The 16,394-nt window shown below is 36.2% G+C and overlaps 1 protein-coding gene across 1 annotated transcript in view; it reads right to left on the bottom strand.

Annotated features, from left to right (window-relative positions):
• The window catches only part of LOC104621191 (copine-8-like), a gene marked incomplete at its 5' end in the record, with an annotated part of 41,081 nt that overhangs the window by 5,095 nt on the left and 19,592 nt on the right, over positions 1-16,394 (bottom strand). Inside the window, 2 exons of the mRNA XM_010287615.1 lie at positions 5,346-5,421; positions 11,318-11,359. Coding sequence (XP_010285917.1) covers positions 5,346-5,421; positions 11,318-11,359 — 118 coding nt within the window. The remainder of the gene's footprint in view (positions 1-5,345; positions 5,422-11,317; positions 11,360-16,394) is intronic.

Raw genomic sequence — 16,394 nt, 5'->3', positions numbered from 1 at the left:
CTGCGGAACCAGAATCTTATCCAGAAAGTGCCTCCTGCTGACAATTGCCTAGAAGAGGAAGATGAAGGTAACAGACTGCCTGCCTGCCCTGTGGCCCTTCATTCACAACTCTCCAGAATCCAGTGGTCAGGCCTGAGTTAGCAGCATATTTCTTGCCAGCAGCTGTTAAAAGCCAAAAAGGAGATTCATCTGAACCTTCTGCTTCAGGTAACTTGACAACTGGTTTCTTAGGAATTACTAGGAAATGCACTAGAGCATGGAGTTAAATACCATGGGAAACAAGGCATGTACTTGGGATCAAAGATGGATTAAATCACAGCTTGTGTTTCTCCTATAATTCCAGGTACTATAATTATTATAATATTTATGTGCTGTTTTCTCAAATTTCAGATAACTTTATAACTAAAACAACGTTTTTTAGGCTCTGAAATTCTTACATCTCTGCAGTAACCTAGGAAGCTACATAAACTCTTACCTATTAAAAAAAGGTCAATTGAAAAGAGCTTGTTATAGCAATGTTTCTAATCCGAAAATATGGGACACTCACTCAAACACAAATTTCTCTACCTGCCTTGGGTCAGTTTGCAAATGCAAAACAATTAAAAAAGAATTTGTCCAGTCTCTTTTTTTCTGATACTGCACAGACTGATCAAGTAGAAGCAGTACCGAAGTATGGAGGATTGCAATGTGGGGAGACAAACATGAGATGCTTAGGAAATGTATGTTATTGCTGAGAGTAAGATACTGATACTAAATTTATGAAACTGCAAAATGACTTAAGATATTATGACAGAATATTCCTGGTAGGGTAGGAGTCATGTCAGTGATAGAACAGGAAAGGACATTTTCACTGCACATGTAATCTGTGCTGTGACACTATCCATAGGAAACTGCTGCAAATTATAGTAACTCTGGGGTTGATCTTGGATCTAAATACGACAAAACCCCACGGCTTTCAGTTATCTTTGTCTTGCTTTGCACAGCAGCACCTTTGCTCATCTTCAAAATAAAAGTGCAGCACATAATTGGAGCACCCTCCTTCCCTACCTTGCATCAGTGCTTGCCTAAACCATCATATTTGTGATCACCTATATTAGGAATATGGCATTTTACAAAATACTGAAGTTTAATGGCAGTAGTCCAAGACCAATTAAAGGATAGCTTAAGTAATACCAAAGGTCTGCACACTGTACAGGAAAAAACTGGCTATAGCCACATAGGCTTGTCTTTTCATTATTAGCAAGAATATCTTTCTATGAGGAAATAGAAAACATTTCAGTTCTGAGAGACACTGTGCATGCAAACTACATGATGCTGCAACTCATGGTGCAAATACAGATGCTGACCTAAATCCTTCAAAAAGCATACCTAAAACCCAGAAGAAGGTCTTAAGTATTTATTCTGAGGGACATAAGAGGTCTTGAAATTAAACTGTCTACCAGGATAACCACGACTAATTACCTCAATTTGTCTTACATCTGAATCACCCTTGGGAGAAGCAGAACTGAAAGAAGTTCCAATCATTGCATTAAGATTGCCTCAATGAAGATCTTGCAGACAGGCTGGTCAGGAGTTTCACCAGTCTGGACACAGATATAAGTCTAAATTCATGAATAGGCTCTCCTACCAGAATGGACAAAGAGGGAATAGAACCGCAGTCCTCAAGACCTAGTCATGGAACCATCCCAAAAGCAACTACAGCGCATATGAATCTTCAAGTCACCAGGTAGCATCACACAGCCAAGTGCCTGCATTATCTGCAGTATAATTTGAAGGCAAATTAGCTCCTAATTTGAAAGAGGAGTTGCTCATACTAACAAGACTACGTTAAAGGGAGATTTGGTGGAAAAACCTATTCCCTTTTTTTTTTTGGATGGCACATATGACCATTGTTGATGTTGGGGAACCTTACATATTACTTTCCCCTGGAGAAGGTGGGGAGGGATAAGATCAAAATCTTGGCATCTGTTAACATTGGAGATCAAGGATAGACGAACAAAAACATCACACACAATGTCCCTGGTAGAAGCTGGGAAGGAGCTCCAGTATACAAGAAAGACGAAATACTTTTAGGGACATAGAAAACCACAGAGAAAAAAAAAAAGGTCATTAGTAAAATAAGTGCCTTATTTTTTCTTCAGTTCCTATACTTGGTCTGCATTATATAAGACAAGGGTTGAAAATGCTGATGCAGTAAGAGGACCCATTTTATGCTACCAGAATTTCTACAGAGAAGGAGGACTCTGTGTATGATGACATTTTCCAAGAGAGGGCTGCTTTAACTAGAATAATCCTGCTGGTAATCAGACCTAGGAATGGGCATTTGTACTGTGATGAGGTGACAGCAATCTATTGCATGAGGATAAGAGCCAAGGTCTAACCTAAAAGAGCAAGGCTCCAAGAACCAAGGCAAAATGAAGGCAATCTCTAAGAGGATGCACTGTCATCTTTCCTACCTTTCCCTTAGGTACACTGGCAGATGCTGTATTTTCTTGGGTTATGTTCATTACTCAACTGACACAAACGTCTAGTAAATTCATTAGAGGAGACTATAGCCTCTTCAACGTGAAAGAAAGGAAAACACAACTAAACTCAAAACTGGACTATTCCTGTGTTTAACACTCTTTGTAAACTCTGAAAGGGACAAAAGATCTCCTATTTTATCATCAGTTTATTTCTATAAAGGATCTGTCAAAGAGTTATCAGACAGATATACTGTCTGGAAATCGCAGAACAATGCACACCAAGTATACCTATAACACACAGTTCTTTGGGTTCATGACTCTGTGATCTGAAGCACTGAATAGGAACTTCATAACTGGACTCTTCTAAGGTTCCTCTGTTCCTGGTATATAAACGCCTTAGGACAATAAATACAGCACAGACTGTACCTTGTCTAAGCAGTACATTTTTTGTGTTGTAGGAATGCTTGTATGCAGAAATAAAAGACAGCAAAAATGAGAACAGAATTGTCTGAGAAAGACAACAAATCAGTGAAGTTAAAAATAAAAGGTAGCTTTTTGCAAATCTCGGTAAGTGAGGCTATGAAAGATGTACAGAGCAAAACCTACAGATTCAGCATTTCACCTTAGAGAAACTGAAAGTATCTGGCACAATCCATATACTTTGTCTATGAGCACGTGTGAGATGGAGGGTGCCAAAAATCTTTAACACAAATGGCTGGACATATGCATACCTATGTGAAAACACAACAGCGTGTATTTTCACACAAGGGAATATTACAGGTGCCTGGAATACAGGCATTATTTCCATGTGAAAATTGCTACTCTTAAGCCTTTGCAGGGAGTATCTCTTTATGGTAACACTGCTCTGATTAAGCAGACCACCCGTTCCCAAACACCACCACCACCACATCAGTATCAAAGGCAGCTGTGGGGTTTTGTGTGAATGCACCAAGAATGCCTGTCATCAGGATGGTGAATTAAATGCTTAGGTATTGTTAGGCTACTGCTTCTAAGTAGCCTACTACTTAGGCTACTGCTGGGTGAAAAAAGAAGGATAAGAAGAAATACAGGGCAATCTGGCAACTAGACTTAGTTGCCTATTACCCTTATCACCTAAATTAGGTGTAATGCTTCCTGGCTTTTGTACACACACACATACCAAAATAAAAAAGGAGGTAGAACTTGAAACACTCCACACAGTTTTACCATGGGAAAGAAACCAATTCCTTTTACAGGAATTCTGGAAGACAACTCCAAGTACACAATGCAATACAGTGCACACAGACCTAGACACAGATGTAGACAAGCCAGTATGTGTACACATTATAGTGTAGGCAGACTTCCTACCTCTGGTCCTACAAAGAGGATAACCATGTTACATCAGCACCAGAACTGATCACTAGACTAAGACAATCTAGGCAGCATTTACTAGCTCAGAGGCAGCACAACTCTAACTCACCTGTACTCTTCTAGCTGGGGAGCACATTCACAGTATTTGAAGTTACAGCACTACACACTGTTACCTACTGAAGAGAAAGCTGAAGTCATCTACGTTATGCATAAAAATAATGAGGACTCAAAACTGAAAATGAAATTTCTTGGATCTATAAAAACATAAGCTAGAGTTTAACACTGCAGAATGTAACATACCCTTAGGAAGAGTCTGCAAGTTGACACTTCTCAGTGACAAAAGAAATTTAAAATCTTTTCCTCCTATTGCCTCTCCTCATTTAACACATTTTGAAATTTCATGATACATTTCTCATTCCAGACTAAGATTCTTCAGGAATATTAATTTAAAAATGAAGTTTTAATGCAGGATTCTTAATGCTTAGATTCTTTTTTTTTTCCCCAGTCAATTTTTTGTGCCCATATCTGGAATGATTTTAAAAGCAACCTTTCAAAAAAAAAAAAACAGCAAAAAATTTGTCCTGTTATGACACTTCAAGTTTGTGCATCCCATTTTTTGCTTGCGCAAATGCATTGATGAGAATAAATTACATCATATTTTGAAGATTTAGCACAGTTTGATCTTGGAAACAAAACGTTTACAATAATCTCAGACTAAACTGAGAAAGAAGTTTTAAACTAGGGATTTATTAGATCAGAAATAAACAAGCCTACACAATTTTGGCCACAGGGTCTTGAGGAGAAAAGAGAAGAGAAAGATGACTAAGAGGAAATGCAGATGTAGTCTGCATTCACCTACAGTACGTCATAAGGTCTTACCACAGTTACAAGTCATCTAACAATATAAAACTCTATAACTGAATTGACAACTACCTGTCAATCCCAGTACCTGGCAGATGTATGAATCCTAAACCAGAAATGAGGTGCAATTTTTTAAGCAAAGATGATAACTGATCACATGAAAAACATAAATAAGCTAAATTCTCTGTCACTTGGTAAGCCCTGCATCAAAACTCTAAAGATTCTGAAGTCTGCACTTAAGATCAAAGGCATGTGACTCTGCATCTGGTGGAATCAGGAATCACCAGATATTCTTTGGACAGGAGAAAATAGCATACAACACATGCAGCATTTAGTAAAAGGAGAAATAAATGACAAATTGTTCATACACAAATGGGGGTAACCCAGTGTTTGCTCCAAGTTACATCATAGCAACCCAGCTGCTTGAAGTGCTCTTCTTGCCCTCTTACAGCCCAGTGTGCATACACATGCACACATACCTACTTGTCTTTAACTCTTTTTGTGAAGCAACACTTTTAGATTCTCGGTTCTTCTTTATAAAAGGAGGAATGTAAAATAATTCCAACGTTTGATTTTGACAAGCACTGTGCAGATTAACAGTTTGCCATGAAAACATTGGAAGCGTTCTCATTTATTTCCTGAGAGTGAGTAAATACTCACAATACTTGCCTCATACACGTTGAACTGAGACTGCCCTCTCGATAACTCTCTGTAACTCGTTGTGAATTCTCCAATGAAATCATGGCTGTATAAAAAAGAAAAAGTTTTCAAATGAAATGCACAGCATTTAGTAATTTAAACATGCATTTTTTATATCTATTTATGAAAAAGAGAAGCACAGCCAATATGAACTGACATCCAAGAAAGAAGCTATGGTAAAAGATAGTTTAAAAATCTTTACTCCTCCCTCTGTTGTGTGTTCGCTCTATTTAGTAACAAAAATCTAGAGATGAAAAGTATTAGCTTAAATCTTTCCGATGACTCCTGCTTACCTTAGCTGCACCATGAGGACCTGGTTGTAAATTAGTGATCTGGCCCCAGCGTAAGCTTACAGAATCTGAAAAACCATCGTGGGCTATCAAGGACTATCACCATTTTCTCACTGGATGACCAGTGGCACCACAGATTCTGAACTGTGTGTGAGACTACGTGAGAGAAAGGGAGGTATTAAGAGTGTGAAAAGAATAACTTGAACCAGAAAAGACCAGCCCTACCAACTTCTGTAATGTGCCATTGAATGGTACTTTTAAGGGGAAGAGCCAAAGCTTATTTGAGCTTCTATGTCTTCCCATGTGGGAGGAGAAAAGCAATCCACTGAGGCTACTCAGCTTACAGTATTAGACACCATTGGAAAGTAGGTCTTAACCTAACAATAAAGCAGTGGTTATCAAGCTTCTCCTTTCTAAATTCTACTCCTTCTCCAAGAATACATTTGACAATCCTGTGCTGTCACCCACACTTTGAAAACTGCTTTGTCAACTCGCAACCAGGGGATGGCACGCTGCCGGGAAGCCACTGTGAGCAGGGTGGCCAGAGGGAGGGTAATGGATGAAGCATAGCTGAGAAGGGCAGCTGGGGTCAGGGAGCTGGGGCACAGAAACCACAGGGCGGCCAGAAATGACTGAACTGCAGGTTCCTCTTTCCGACAGGTCCCTGGAATGGCAGCAACCGCAGGGCTGAGTGCCTAACAACCGGCTACACAACTCCCAGCAGTCACAAGACCTGTTCCCATTCTCCACTCTTCCCAGCTGAACTTTCCTCACTGCTGCTCCAACTCCCATTCCCCCCTGCCCCAGCTCCTGTTTTCACAGCTGTTTCCTGGCAAGACGTTGTATCTCCTCTACACTCTGCCTCCACATCTGGTGAGCGACAAAACTAACTTTTTTACCTTCCCTCCAATGGTAAACTAGAATAGAAAGTCAAAGTTTTATGAATTTGTCACTTGTAAAATTTGTTTTTTTAAAAAATACAGCACACTTCTAATTAAGCTATAAATATTAAAAGCAAATTTAAATAAATCTGAATATTGCAAGAAGAGGAAAAATGGAAACAATCCACAGCGACATGAAATTTATTTCTTGATTTATTCATAATGAAATTAAATTAAATTAAAAAAAACAAACCCCAAATATAAATCTCACTTTCTGAAACTAGCATGAATTCACAAAATATGTAAAACAATTAAAAGGTCATACTAACGCACATGCAATAAACAAAGTATCCTGCAAGAAAGCTTAAGAAATACTATATGGTGAAGATATTCCTGATTACTCAGATACAGAAGGGACAATCTCTCATGAAACACTCCCAGTTTGGAGATCAGGAAATTGCTTCTGAGACAAAGACTTTTCCTAAGAAACACATTTTTGAGGTATCATCTCCTTAAATGCTCTCCAGATTGCAATGACTATTCAACCAGGGGAACAGAGGAAGTCAGCTGGAACTCATACAGGCTATGGAACCTGAGTTCTATATGGGCTGTAACACGTAAGGTGTATTTAACCTTGGGTAACCATGGCACTGGAGAAGAATCCACCTTGGTTATAGAGGAATCTTTCCCTTTCAAAACAGTTTTTACCTTAAATTTTCAAGTCAGTTTTTATATTTCAAAAGCAGAAATTCAAACAATAGCTCAGTGACTACATACAAACATGCTGCAGCAAACAGAGGAAATGTGAGCAATTCCACATAGGCTTGTCTCTGGGGGGAAAAAATAATCTGTACTGCTCAAAAGTAATTGCTTCCTTAATTCTAAGAGACATTGGAAAGCCTCCGTTCCTTGTGGCAATACACACAGACTGATAAGAACTGAGCTAGAAAGATATAATTCCTCTGACTAATCATGTTAAAAAGGTATGGGCATATATAGCCAGTCTCAGAGTTCTCTGCACTTAAAAGATCATCAACTTGGATCTTAATGCTCAGTATTCAGGTGGATGTATGCCCCCCCACTAGGCTGGCTCTGAAAGACAAGTGCCTCTTGGACAGTATTTGCCTTTGCCAGAAGTCTAATTCGTTAAGAAAAACAAGGCACCGATCCCTCCCAATATTCATGATCACACTTCACCAAGTGGATCTCCTTATTAATCCCTGGATTGAGAATCCAAAATTGTTATCCTCTTTGCCTTCCTAACACCAAATATTCCTAGACTTAAAGACTTTTAACCGTGAGTGGCATATCAGGACCCAGATTCAGAGACTCTTAGCACATAAAATAATCACTTGAACCACATCTCCCTAAATCTGCCACTTTCAGTACTATGCTTTGAAGTGCTGAAAATCACTTTCAGAATTGTATTAACTTTGATTTTTTTTTTAATAATCTAATGGAAAAAAACAATGGAGGAAAGGACAATAATCACCAGAAATATGTCAATGAGTACGAGGAAAAGTACCATATTCTAAAAATCAACTATCTAGCTGAAGAAGCGAGGATGAAGATGGAGGACAAGAAATAAGGTGAGAGCGCCTAGAATTTGAGATTTACAATCTCTCCTGCAGTGTTTAAATTCTCAGATGAATGTTTTGGTGGCCCTACGTTAGCATGGTAATATTTACAGTTCTAAAATTCAAGAAAAAAACACCACTTCTGCATAACAGATCATAAATGTCAAGGCTTTTGTACCATGTATGCTAAGCAACAATCTCTCTGAAATTAGGGAAAAAGCCTTCAGAAGGAAATAAAAAAATCAGAATATTGCGATGTGAAGTTGCATATCATCTTATTTTTTCTTTCTGTAAGACCAGTCTGCGAGTCCTTCATTGGTAAGGGCACTCAACAGAAAGTCACTTTGTTTCACACAAGTGGGCTTGTCCAAAGTAATAAATACAACTTTTGTGACTTCACATAGCACCAAATATTTTGGGGTTTGTCACAGCTCTTACAAGAAATAAAAGGGATCAATTAGAAGAAGTAGTTCACATTTTGGCAATTTTTGTGCAAAAACTGGTTTGAGACAGAGAAATGTTTAATAATTGTGTCAGTGTTACAAAGGTCCTGTGCTACCTTTTAGTCAAGAAATTTTAAGTGATGTTTGAAAATAAATGAGAGCTAAGAATATACAATTACTCTGAACAATGTAATTCATGAAAGCGACAGTAAGAAGCTCAACCCAAAGTACCCTGGTGCCGTTTTCCCAAAGCACAGATAACACAGAATGAGGAAAAAGAAAAAAAATAAGACCTAAGAAGTCAGAGTCAAGTCAAGATTCAGAAATCAAGTATATGCACAGTAACGTTAACTCACTGATTGCAGAATAACCTGCAATATTCAGTATAACTTGCTTTGCTATCTAGGCTGCATGATGATCTTTCAAAGTTCCTGCCTAGTCTGCACATCTCTGCAGCAGAGTCAGCCTAGTGAGGTGATCAGCTAGCCTAACAACTGTTTACAAACAAAGAGTCCATCAAAAATGGAAATGACTATAAACTAAGTAACATCATTGTACAAAAAAATTTACTAATTCTTGACTAATTGACTAATACAAAAAAAGACTAATTCTTGAAAGGGATTCACTTCAGATACATTTGGCAATATCAAAGTTAAATTAGGCACTTAGGTTCTTGCTACGATCACTAGTAAATCATAGGCACCACCAAAAGGCAATTTATTCCAGTTAGGATAGATTCAGTCAGACCATTTACCCCTGTAAGCTACTGAAGTAGCTTAAATAATTAGTTCAGTCTAGTTGTCCGATTTTTACATTGTCTGAAGTTACATTGAAATAAGTACTGTCTCATCTTTCTGAGGAATTTAACATGGAAGATGTCAGTGTTCTGCCTGGTTTTAAATTAAAAAAAGGTAGAAAGCAAAAGGCAAAAAAATCATACAACTAGAATAAAAAGAAATACATGTAAATGGTATTCTTCACTTTTTGTTTTTTAGATACTAATTTTATTGGTATTCAAAGTGAATATGATCAAAAGCCAGTAATCTTTCAAACTGTGGGAGAGTGTAGAGGTTAATGGTTGCCTGAATTCCACAGTATGTTGAAGATTTCACTCAAAATTGCAGCTACACAATATTATTTGTCAGATTTTTTCCTTTTCTTTTTAATCATAGCTCAGATCATTTCAGATTTTGGAGGAAATGGGACAGCATATGGGGTTTGATACCTTAATAAAATATAATATTGTTTTTTATTAATTTGGCAATACAATTTAATTTTTCACTGCTAGATTATTTTCAAAAAATATTGTCGTTTATACACAAAAGTGTAAACGTATCACATTTTTAAGGATTTGGCAAATCTACGTGAGGAACAGAGGATGTTAATAGAAATTCGTTACAGTGATGCAGTGATTTTTTGCTAATATGGCTTTGTTAATTTAAATCCTTGTGTTTTTAATTGCAGAATATGTTATTTTGTCACTCCAGGGAATATCTAATCAAGAAGGATGAATTTGCACTAGCAGGTATTTATAGAGGGTAAACATGTGATAAGAATGCTTATAAATAATAGGCTTCATGATGGAACCAAAAAGACAAAAGTATAAGCTGAGAAGGCTGAAACAGGTTTTGGACCGCACCAGCAAGGAAATGAATGGCAGCACAGGATAAATTTGCCTATTATGATTACAAGATCTATTGGGCCACAGAAGCACAATATTGTTAGCTATAATACCAGAAGCAAATTGCATTAGCAATGTTAAAGACATTACTGTATAATAAATAATATACTCTTAAAAATCCAAATGTAAATGCATATCCATATATTAATATATATTAAAATTAATAGAAAATAATTAAGACATACCAACTAAAAGTTAAATAGAAATCAATGCATTCTTGTATTACATACAAGTTTTAGTACCACGATTTATGGGTACAGTTTCTAACCAAAATATTAAGATACAAGCTCAAACATATTTAACAGAACAAGAGGTATCAATCTAGTCTGATTAAAAAAAAATCTCCCATTTGTCAAAATAAAGGCAATTTGAAAGGCTAATTCCTTCAGAAAAAAAGGTACACTCAGTACTGACAGCAAGCTTGAATCATAACAGATTGCTCCTCTTGAATTTAGCAACAGAAATTCCATGTATATTCCACCATCCTCTTTCTAGCAATGGAGTTTAAATCCCAGGTCTTCCCACTCGAGTTTACAACAACTTTTTGATGAAGACAGGCATGGAAATGAACATTCAAACCCAATCTGAAATTATGCTAATTAATGGGTAGGTTCTACATTGCAATATCTAGGCAACCCTGAAGCAGCAATTGTGGGCTCGGGCGTTTTGTCATACTTGAAAAGCAAGAGTTTATGAAGCAGTGTTTTAGGCAAAAGAAGGTAGATTATAAAATGGATTATCCCTCTATTCATACATGTACATTAACTGATAACGTAATGAGATTCACAAAACTGATTTTACAGATCACAAAGCATTCCAGCTTGCTGCTTCTGCGTATGAATATACACACGTCAGGTTTGAAATGGCCTAATACATCAGCATTTACCACAATTGCAAAACACAACAGAACTGTAGCACAGCAAAACTTTTTTAACAGTACCGTACTTCTAAATATTGATAAATACCATCCTGTAGTCCTGTTCTGGCCACTATATATTCATACAATTTAAAACTTGTGTATAAATATGCATGCACAACTCTGAAGTTTAACAGTAGAATTAATATCTTACCTTCCATCTCTATCCCAATCGTACACTTCTACTTTAATTGTCCTAAAAAAAGTAAAAAACCACAACCCTATTAAAATATATATTAAAATGTACCAGGATTGCCTTTAATACTTGTATTTTAATAGCATACAGGTGCGTGAATTGTGCCAAATCCATAATTTCCCAGTAGTTTCTCAGAAAATAACAAGTCACTCAGTTTACCCAATATATCTTTATAAATTAATAGTAAAATACAGTGGAAGCTAAGGAAAAAATTAAACATATTGGAAGTTTAACTGATAAATTTTTACTTGCTGATGCTCTGAATTTTCTGTGGGTTTTTACAAATTATTGTTTAAACCTTAAAGTATTACCAAAGCTTTTAAGAACATTAACAAACCGGAATTTATTGTGAAAGCTTCTTTGGTCTATGCTATTATCTGGAAAAGGAATATCTATTATTAGGGATAGTAACACAGAAAAAAGTAGTATATCCATATTTGAGAACAAGTGTCCAGAGATTGAGAGGGCCCTTATAAAACAAAATTATTCGACAGCAAAGTACAAATTAAAAGCAATGTTCACAATACAAAGTAAAGCACATTTAAAGCAGTAAGGATTCCTAGTCTGTACATTGTGGTTCTTAAATGAAAATAACTACTCCAGAATACAGTAAAACTTCAATCTGGTAGACAGTATTAACCTTTTCTAAACATTGTACAGTGGTGACAAATGAAAACTGTGTGAGATCCACCCAAGATTTTGTGAAGGCCCTGCCTGTGGCTGCAGAAGAAAGAAATTTGTATTCTTTAAATACTGCACTTTTCCCCTCTTAAACTTCCCCCTGCCTTTCAAGAGAGGAGGAGGCTACTTGGCTATCTGACCAAAGAGGACAGAAAAGTGCAACATAATTTTGTTTTAAATTCCTATAAAGCCAACAGGATAGTTGTTTAGTTCTTTCATCAGACTACACTTGATAACGATCAGATTATACAGCATAACCACGACTCTGGCTTCCTAGAATGAAATGGGACAAGCAGACTGGGGTATGGGGGGGGACATGACAGAGGCAGACTCTGGGACCAGTTCTTCCCAAACTGACAGACTGCCCTGGACACTGTGGGAATACTCACCCTCCTCTTAGTGAATCAGGAACTGGTGGGCAAGATGGGTAATAAAATGTTAAAGTCTGACAACACACAAGTACTCAGTGCAAACACTTTTTCAACAGAAGAACTAATTAGAATTTATTTAATTCAAATCAGAATTGAAAACCAAACTAGTAGCTTATTATATAAACAAAATAATACATGGATCCAAAATATTTTCCCACAGTATAAAACAATAACTAATTAGCAAATTTTCAGAGAAGTGCTTCATTAAAAACGTTAAGTATATAACGGTTTCAAACAGTTTCTTGAGCATCCCTCTGATGAATCTGCAACTGGCTACTGTGTGAATCATGATACTGAGACAGGATACCGAAACAGTTTAATTAAATGTATGATCCAATAAGCAAGCTCATGGACCTCCTATGTATTACTTCACATTTATGAGATTATACCTCTCTTAGGAAGAAAGGCTGAGAAGAGTTCGGGTTGTTCAGCCAGGAGAATAGAAGGCTTTGGCATGACCTTATTGTGGCCTTTTAACTATATAAAGGGGGCTTGTAAGAAAAATGGGGACAGAATTTTTAGTAGTGACAGAACAAGGGGAAATGTTTTTAAACTGAAGGAGTTTAGACTGGACATGACGAAGAAATTTTTGACAATGAGGGTGGTGAAACACTGCCATAGGTTGCCCAGAGAGGCTGTGGATGCCCCATCGCTTCAAGTGTTCGAAGTCAGGTTGGATGGGGCTTTGAGCAACCTGGTCTAGTTGAAGATGTTCCTGCTCATTGCAGGTGTGGTTGGACTAGATGACCTTTAAAGGTCCCTTCCAACCTAAACTATCCTGTGTTTCTATACACATGTAAAAGCTGCAAATGGAAGATGAATGTGGAGATGAACTGTTTTTTTTATGAGTAAAGTGAACTTCAGAGGACAGCTCTAACTATTCTTGCTTCAGGGATGACTGGGATATAGATAAAACGTAGAAAAAAAAAATTCCCATGTAAAGAATCAATCTTATTTTTGCATGCTTACTTGAAGAGTGGATTTCTTAAAATGCAAATACTATAGAGCATATCATCATCAACAACATTAATGAAACAGGAAACATCTATCAAGATGGAGACAGTATATAGTTTTATTTATCTCCTTTTACTACAGAGTGTATATGTAAGTAAATTCAATGACCAGTAATAATGAATCCTATGCGTCCTAAAATAAACTGAACATGGGCTAGAAAAATACTACCTCCAGATTTCCTATATTTTAAGAAAGACTTGCTTATTTTTATTCTTCAGAACAGCTTCACATGAAGTGAACTCATCAGGTCTGTGGTATTAATAGAGGGAACAGGAATCTAAGCAATTGCTTTATAATTTGCTTCTATGGAAGCTGCTCCCCATTATTCCTATGAGATACAGTTGTATACATGTTGAATAATTTTCTTTACTAGGAAGGGACTCTTTGGGTATAAGGTTGATCAACAGCTGATATCACGTACACCAACAAATTAATGCCTAGATGTTTTTCACATTTTTAATGATATTCCAAAATAAGCAAAGGAGTTGCTTTATCTGTATGTTTCTCTTTTCAACTCAAATTTAATGGCTCTTACCACACTGTTTGTTACATTTTATCTCTTTTGTGGAATTTCAGTTTGGGGTTAAGGTACCTTAGAATGAAAACTGATTAAAGTGAAAGTTGGTCTGTGGAATGAAATCAAGAAGAACTCCAAAACCTACTTTATCCCACCAAGTATTTGACCCTTGAAATGAAACAGTATTTAATTTAGTAATAAAGGCAGTATCACAGGGTTTTTTTTCCTAGACGACCATTATTTTACTTCCAGGTTTCAAAACCTGTTACTATTAAGATAGACAGAACACACTAGTAAGTTAAGACTTACATAAGGTTTAGCAGGACTTAAGTTTTGAATTGTCCTACAAATCTGTGTTCATATAGCCAAATCATCTCGGAGAGAAAACTTGAATTATTAAGATAAATTCTTAAGATTATCAAGATAAATTCTTGAGAAGGATCTTCAGCCATGCAACTTTAATAAGAGCAATTCTTCCTTGAATAAAGCTCCTCTCTCCTGAAATTTATTTAACATTAAAAGGATTGATCACAGATCTTGAGTTTTACCTATTCTGCATGACATGCAAGATATTAAAGGCCTTCCAAATCTTCACATACTGATATTTTACCATCTCTACACTGCTATTTTATCTTAAAGGACACAGTTTTGAGGATGGGTTCTCTATTTTAATTTTTAAAAATGTAATTTAAAAAAAAAATCAAGGTTAGAGAATGTTGGGGTTTAGCGTATCTCTGTCTTAAAAAGTTTATGCAGAAAATAACCGTAAGTGCTATTTGAGAGCTCATATTAAGAGAAAGAAAGAAGAGAACAAAAATATTAGAGATACTAAGTACTACCATAATACTGAAATCCCATCCCTGTGATGGCTGAAAACATATTGTATGATTATGCAGTCTGAGAGAAATGAAGCAAATCCTAGCCTTTTCACAATGAAAAAGTGGACAGAGTTCACTCATAAGCATACACTAACCGAAGATTTACTCTCCCCAAAACCAGAATGAGTTTACTGTGATATATTCTTACTAATGACTTTATTCCTACCTTTCAAATCTATCACAGAACCCAGAGCACCAAAATTTGATCTGTGAAACCATCATTATCTGAAAGAGACTTTTGGGGTTTGCGTTTTTATGTATTTTATGTATTACTGTGCTGAGCTGAGGAATCTAATCCTTACCTTTAGAAAGAAAAGTTTGCAAGTAAAAAAACCCCAAACTTCGGATGCTTGTTCTGGACTATCAGCAGATACTAATTTGAATTAATCTGACAGCTAACAAGTATTTCCTGATTTGAAACAAGATTGTTGTAGGCAGGATTATGAAGCTCCATGGAGCCTTTTATTCATAAGGCATTCACTGAGCACATTATGTTGAAAGCATTCAAAGTAAAATCAACATGAGAAAACAGCAGTTACACAATAATTTGAGGCATGCTATTATACTTTTTAATTCTCTTTTGGAATGCTGGAGTTATTTCAATATGCCTCTACCACAACATCTTTTTTAATTATTATGAAAACCTTTTTTCTTTAATATGATAAATAGTGCAGTGTCCAGAGACTAACTTCATGATCATTATTTTGCTTATGCATTATGCACATGAACCCATATACAAGTTAAAAATTCTATTAGATTAGAATGTACTTATTATGAAATTGCTGCATTTTTATTGCATCTAATTGAAAGAGTAACCAACATGGCTAACAACAACTGTATCAAGTACTTCACAAGGAGAGTGTTAGCAATATAGGAGAACCCTTTTTCCTTCAGTTTGAAGGAACATGACATCAACTACTGGAAGAGTATCACAGATTAAATAAAGCAGCTAAGATCCGGTAGGAAAGACTAAAAATGTCCGTTCCCCAAAAAATGATTTAAAAATACCACTTTCCTACGGTAAAAAAAATCACAAGTCAATTAGCCTTTTATTTTTAAATAAGCTGCTTATAAAGACAGTGCTTTAAGTTTATTATTGTGAAAGCATTCTGCTTAGCTTACTGAATATAAGCACTTCTTACTCTCCTGCTTCTTCATATTGACTACTGAGATTCAGTCTATTGATTCAAGACTTGGTTTGTTTAACCCCTGGCATCACCTAGTAAATTACAAGTTGAAGGAATGCCTCCCTAGAAGATTAGGCTTTCATGGTAACCAATTAAAATAATTTTAGTGTACATATTTCACTGAATAATTAGCTTGACAAAGTAATGCAACAGAGTTATGACATGGCAAAATCATGTATTACAGTAACCTAAAATGTATATGAATGGATGGTAATCACATAAATGGAAGCTGAAAATAAAAACTGAGGTAGAAAAGTAATTACTTAAATGTCAAATTCAAGATTGTTACAGACACACACTCAATAGAAAATTATCAATTTGAGCAAA

The sequence above is a fragment of the Phaethon lepturus genome, unplaced genomic scaffold (assembly GCF_000687285.1).
Source record: "Phaethon lepturus isolate BGI_N335 unplaced genomic scaffold, ASM68728v1 scaffold4895, whole genome shotgun sequence".
Taxonomy (NCBI): domain Eukaryota; kingdom Metazoa; phylum Chordata; class Aves; order Phaethontiformes; family Phaethontidae; genus Phaethon; species Phaethon lepturus.
Note: the sequence above shows the minus strand (reverse complement) of the source record. Positions and strands in the feature narration are given on the sequence as shown.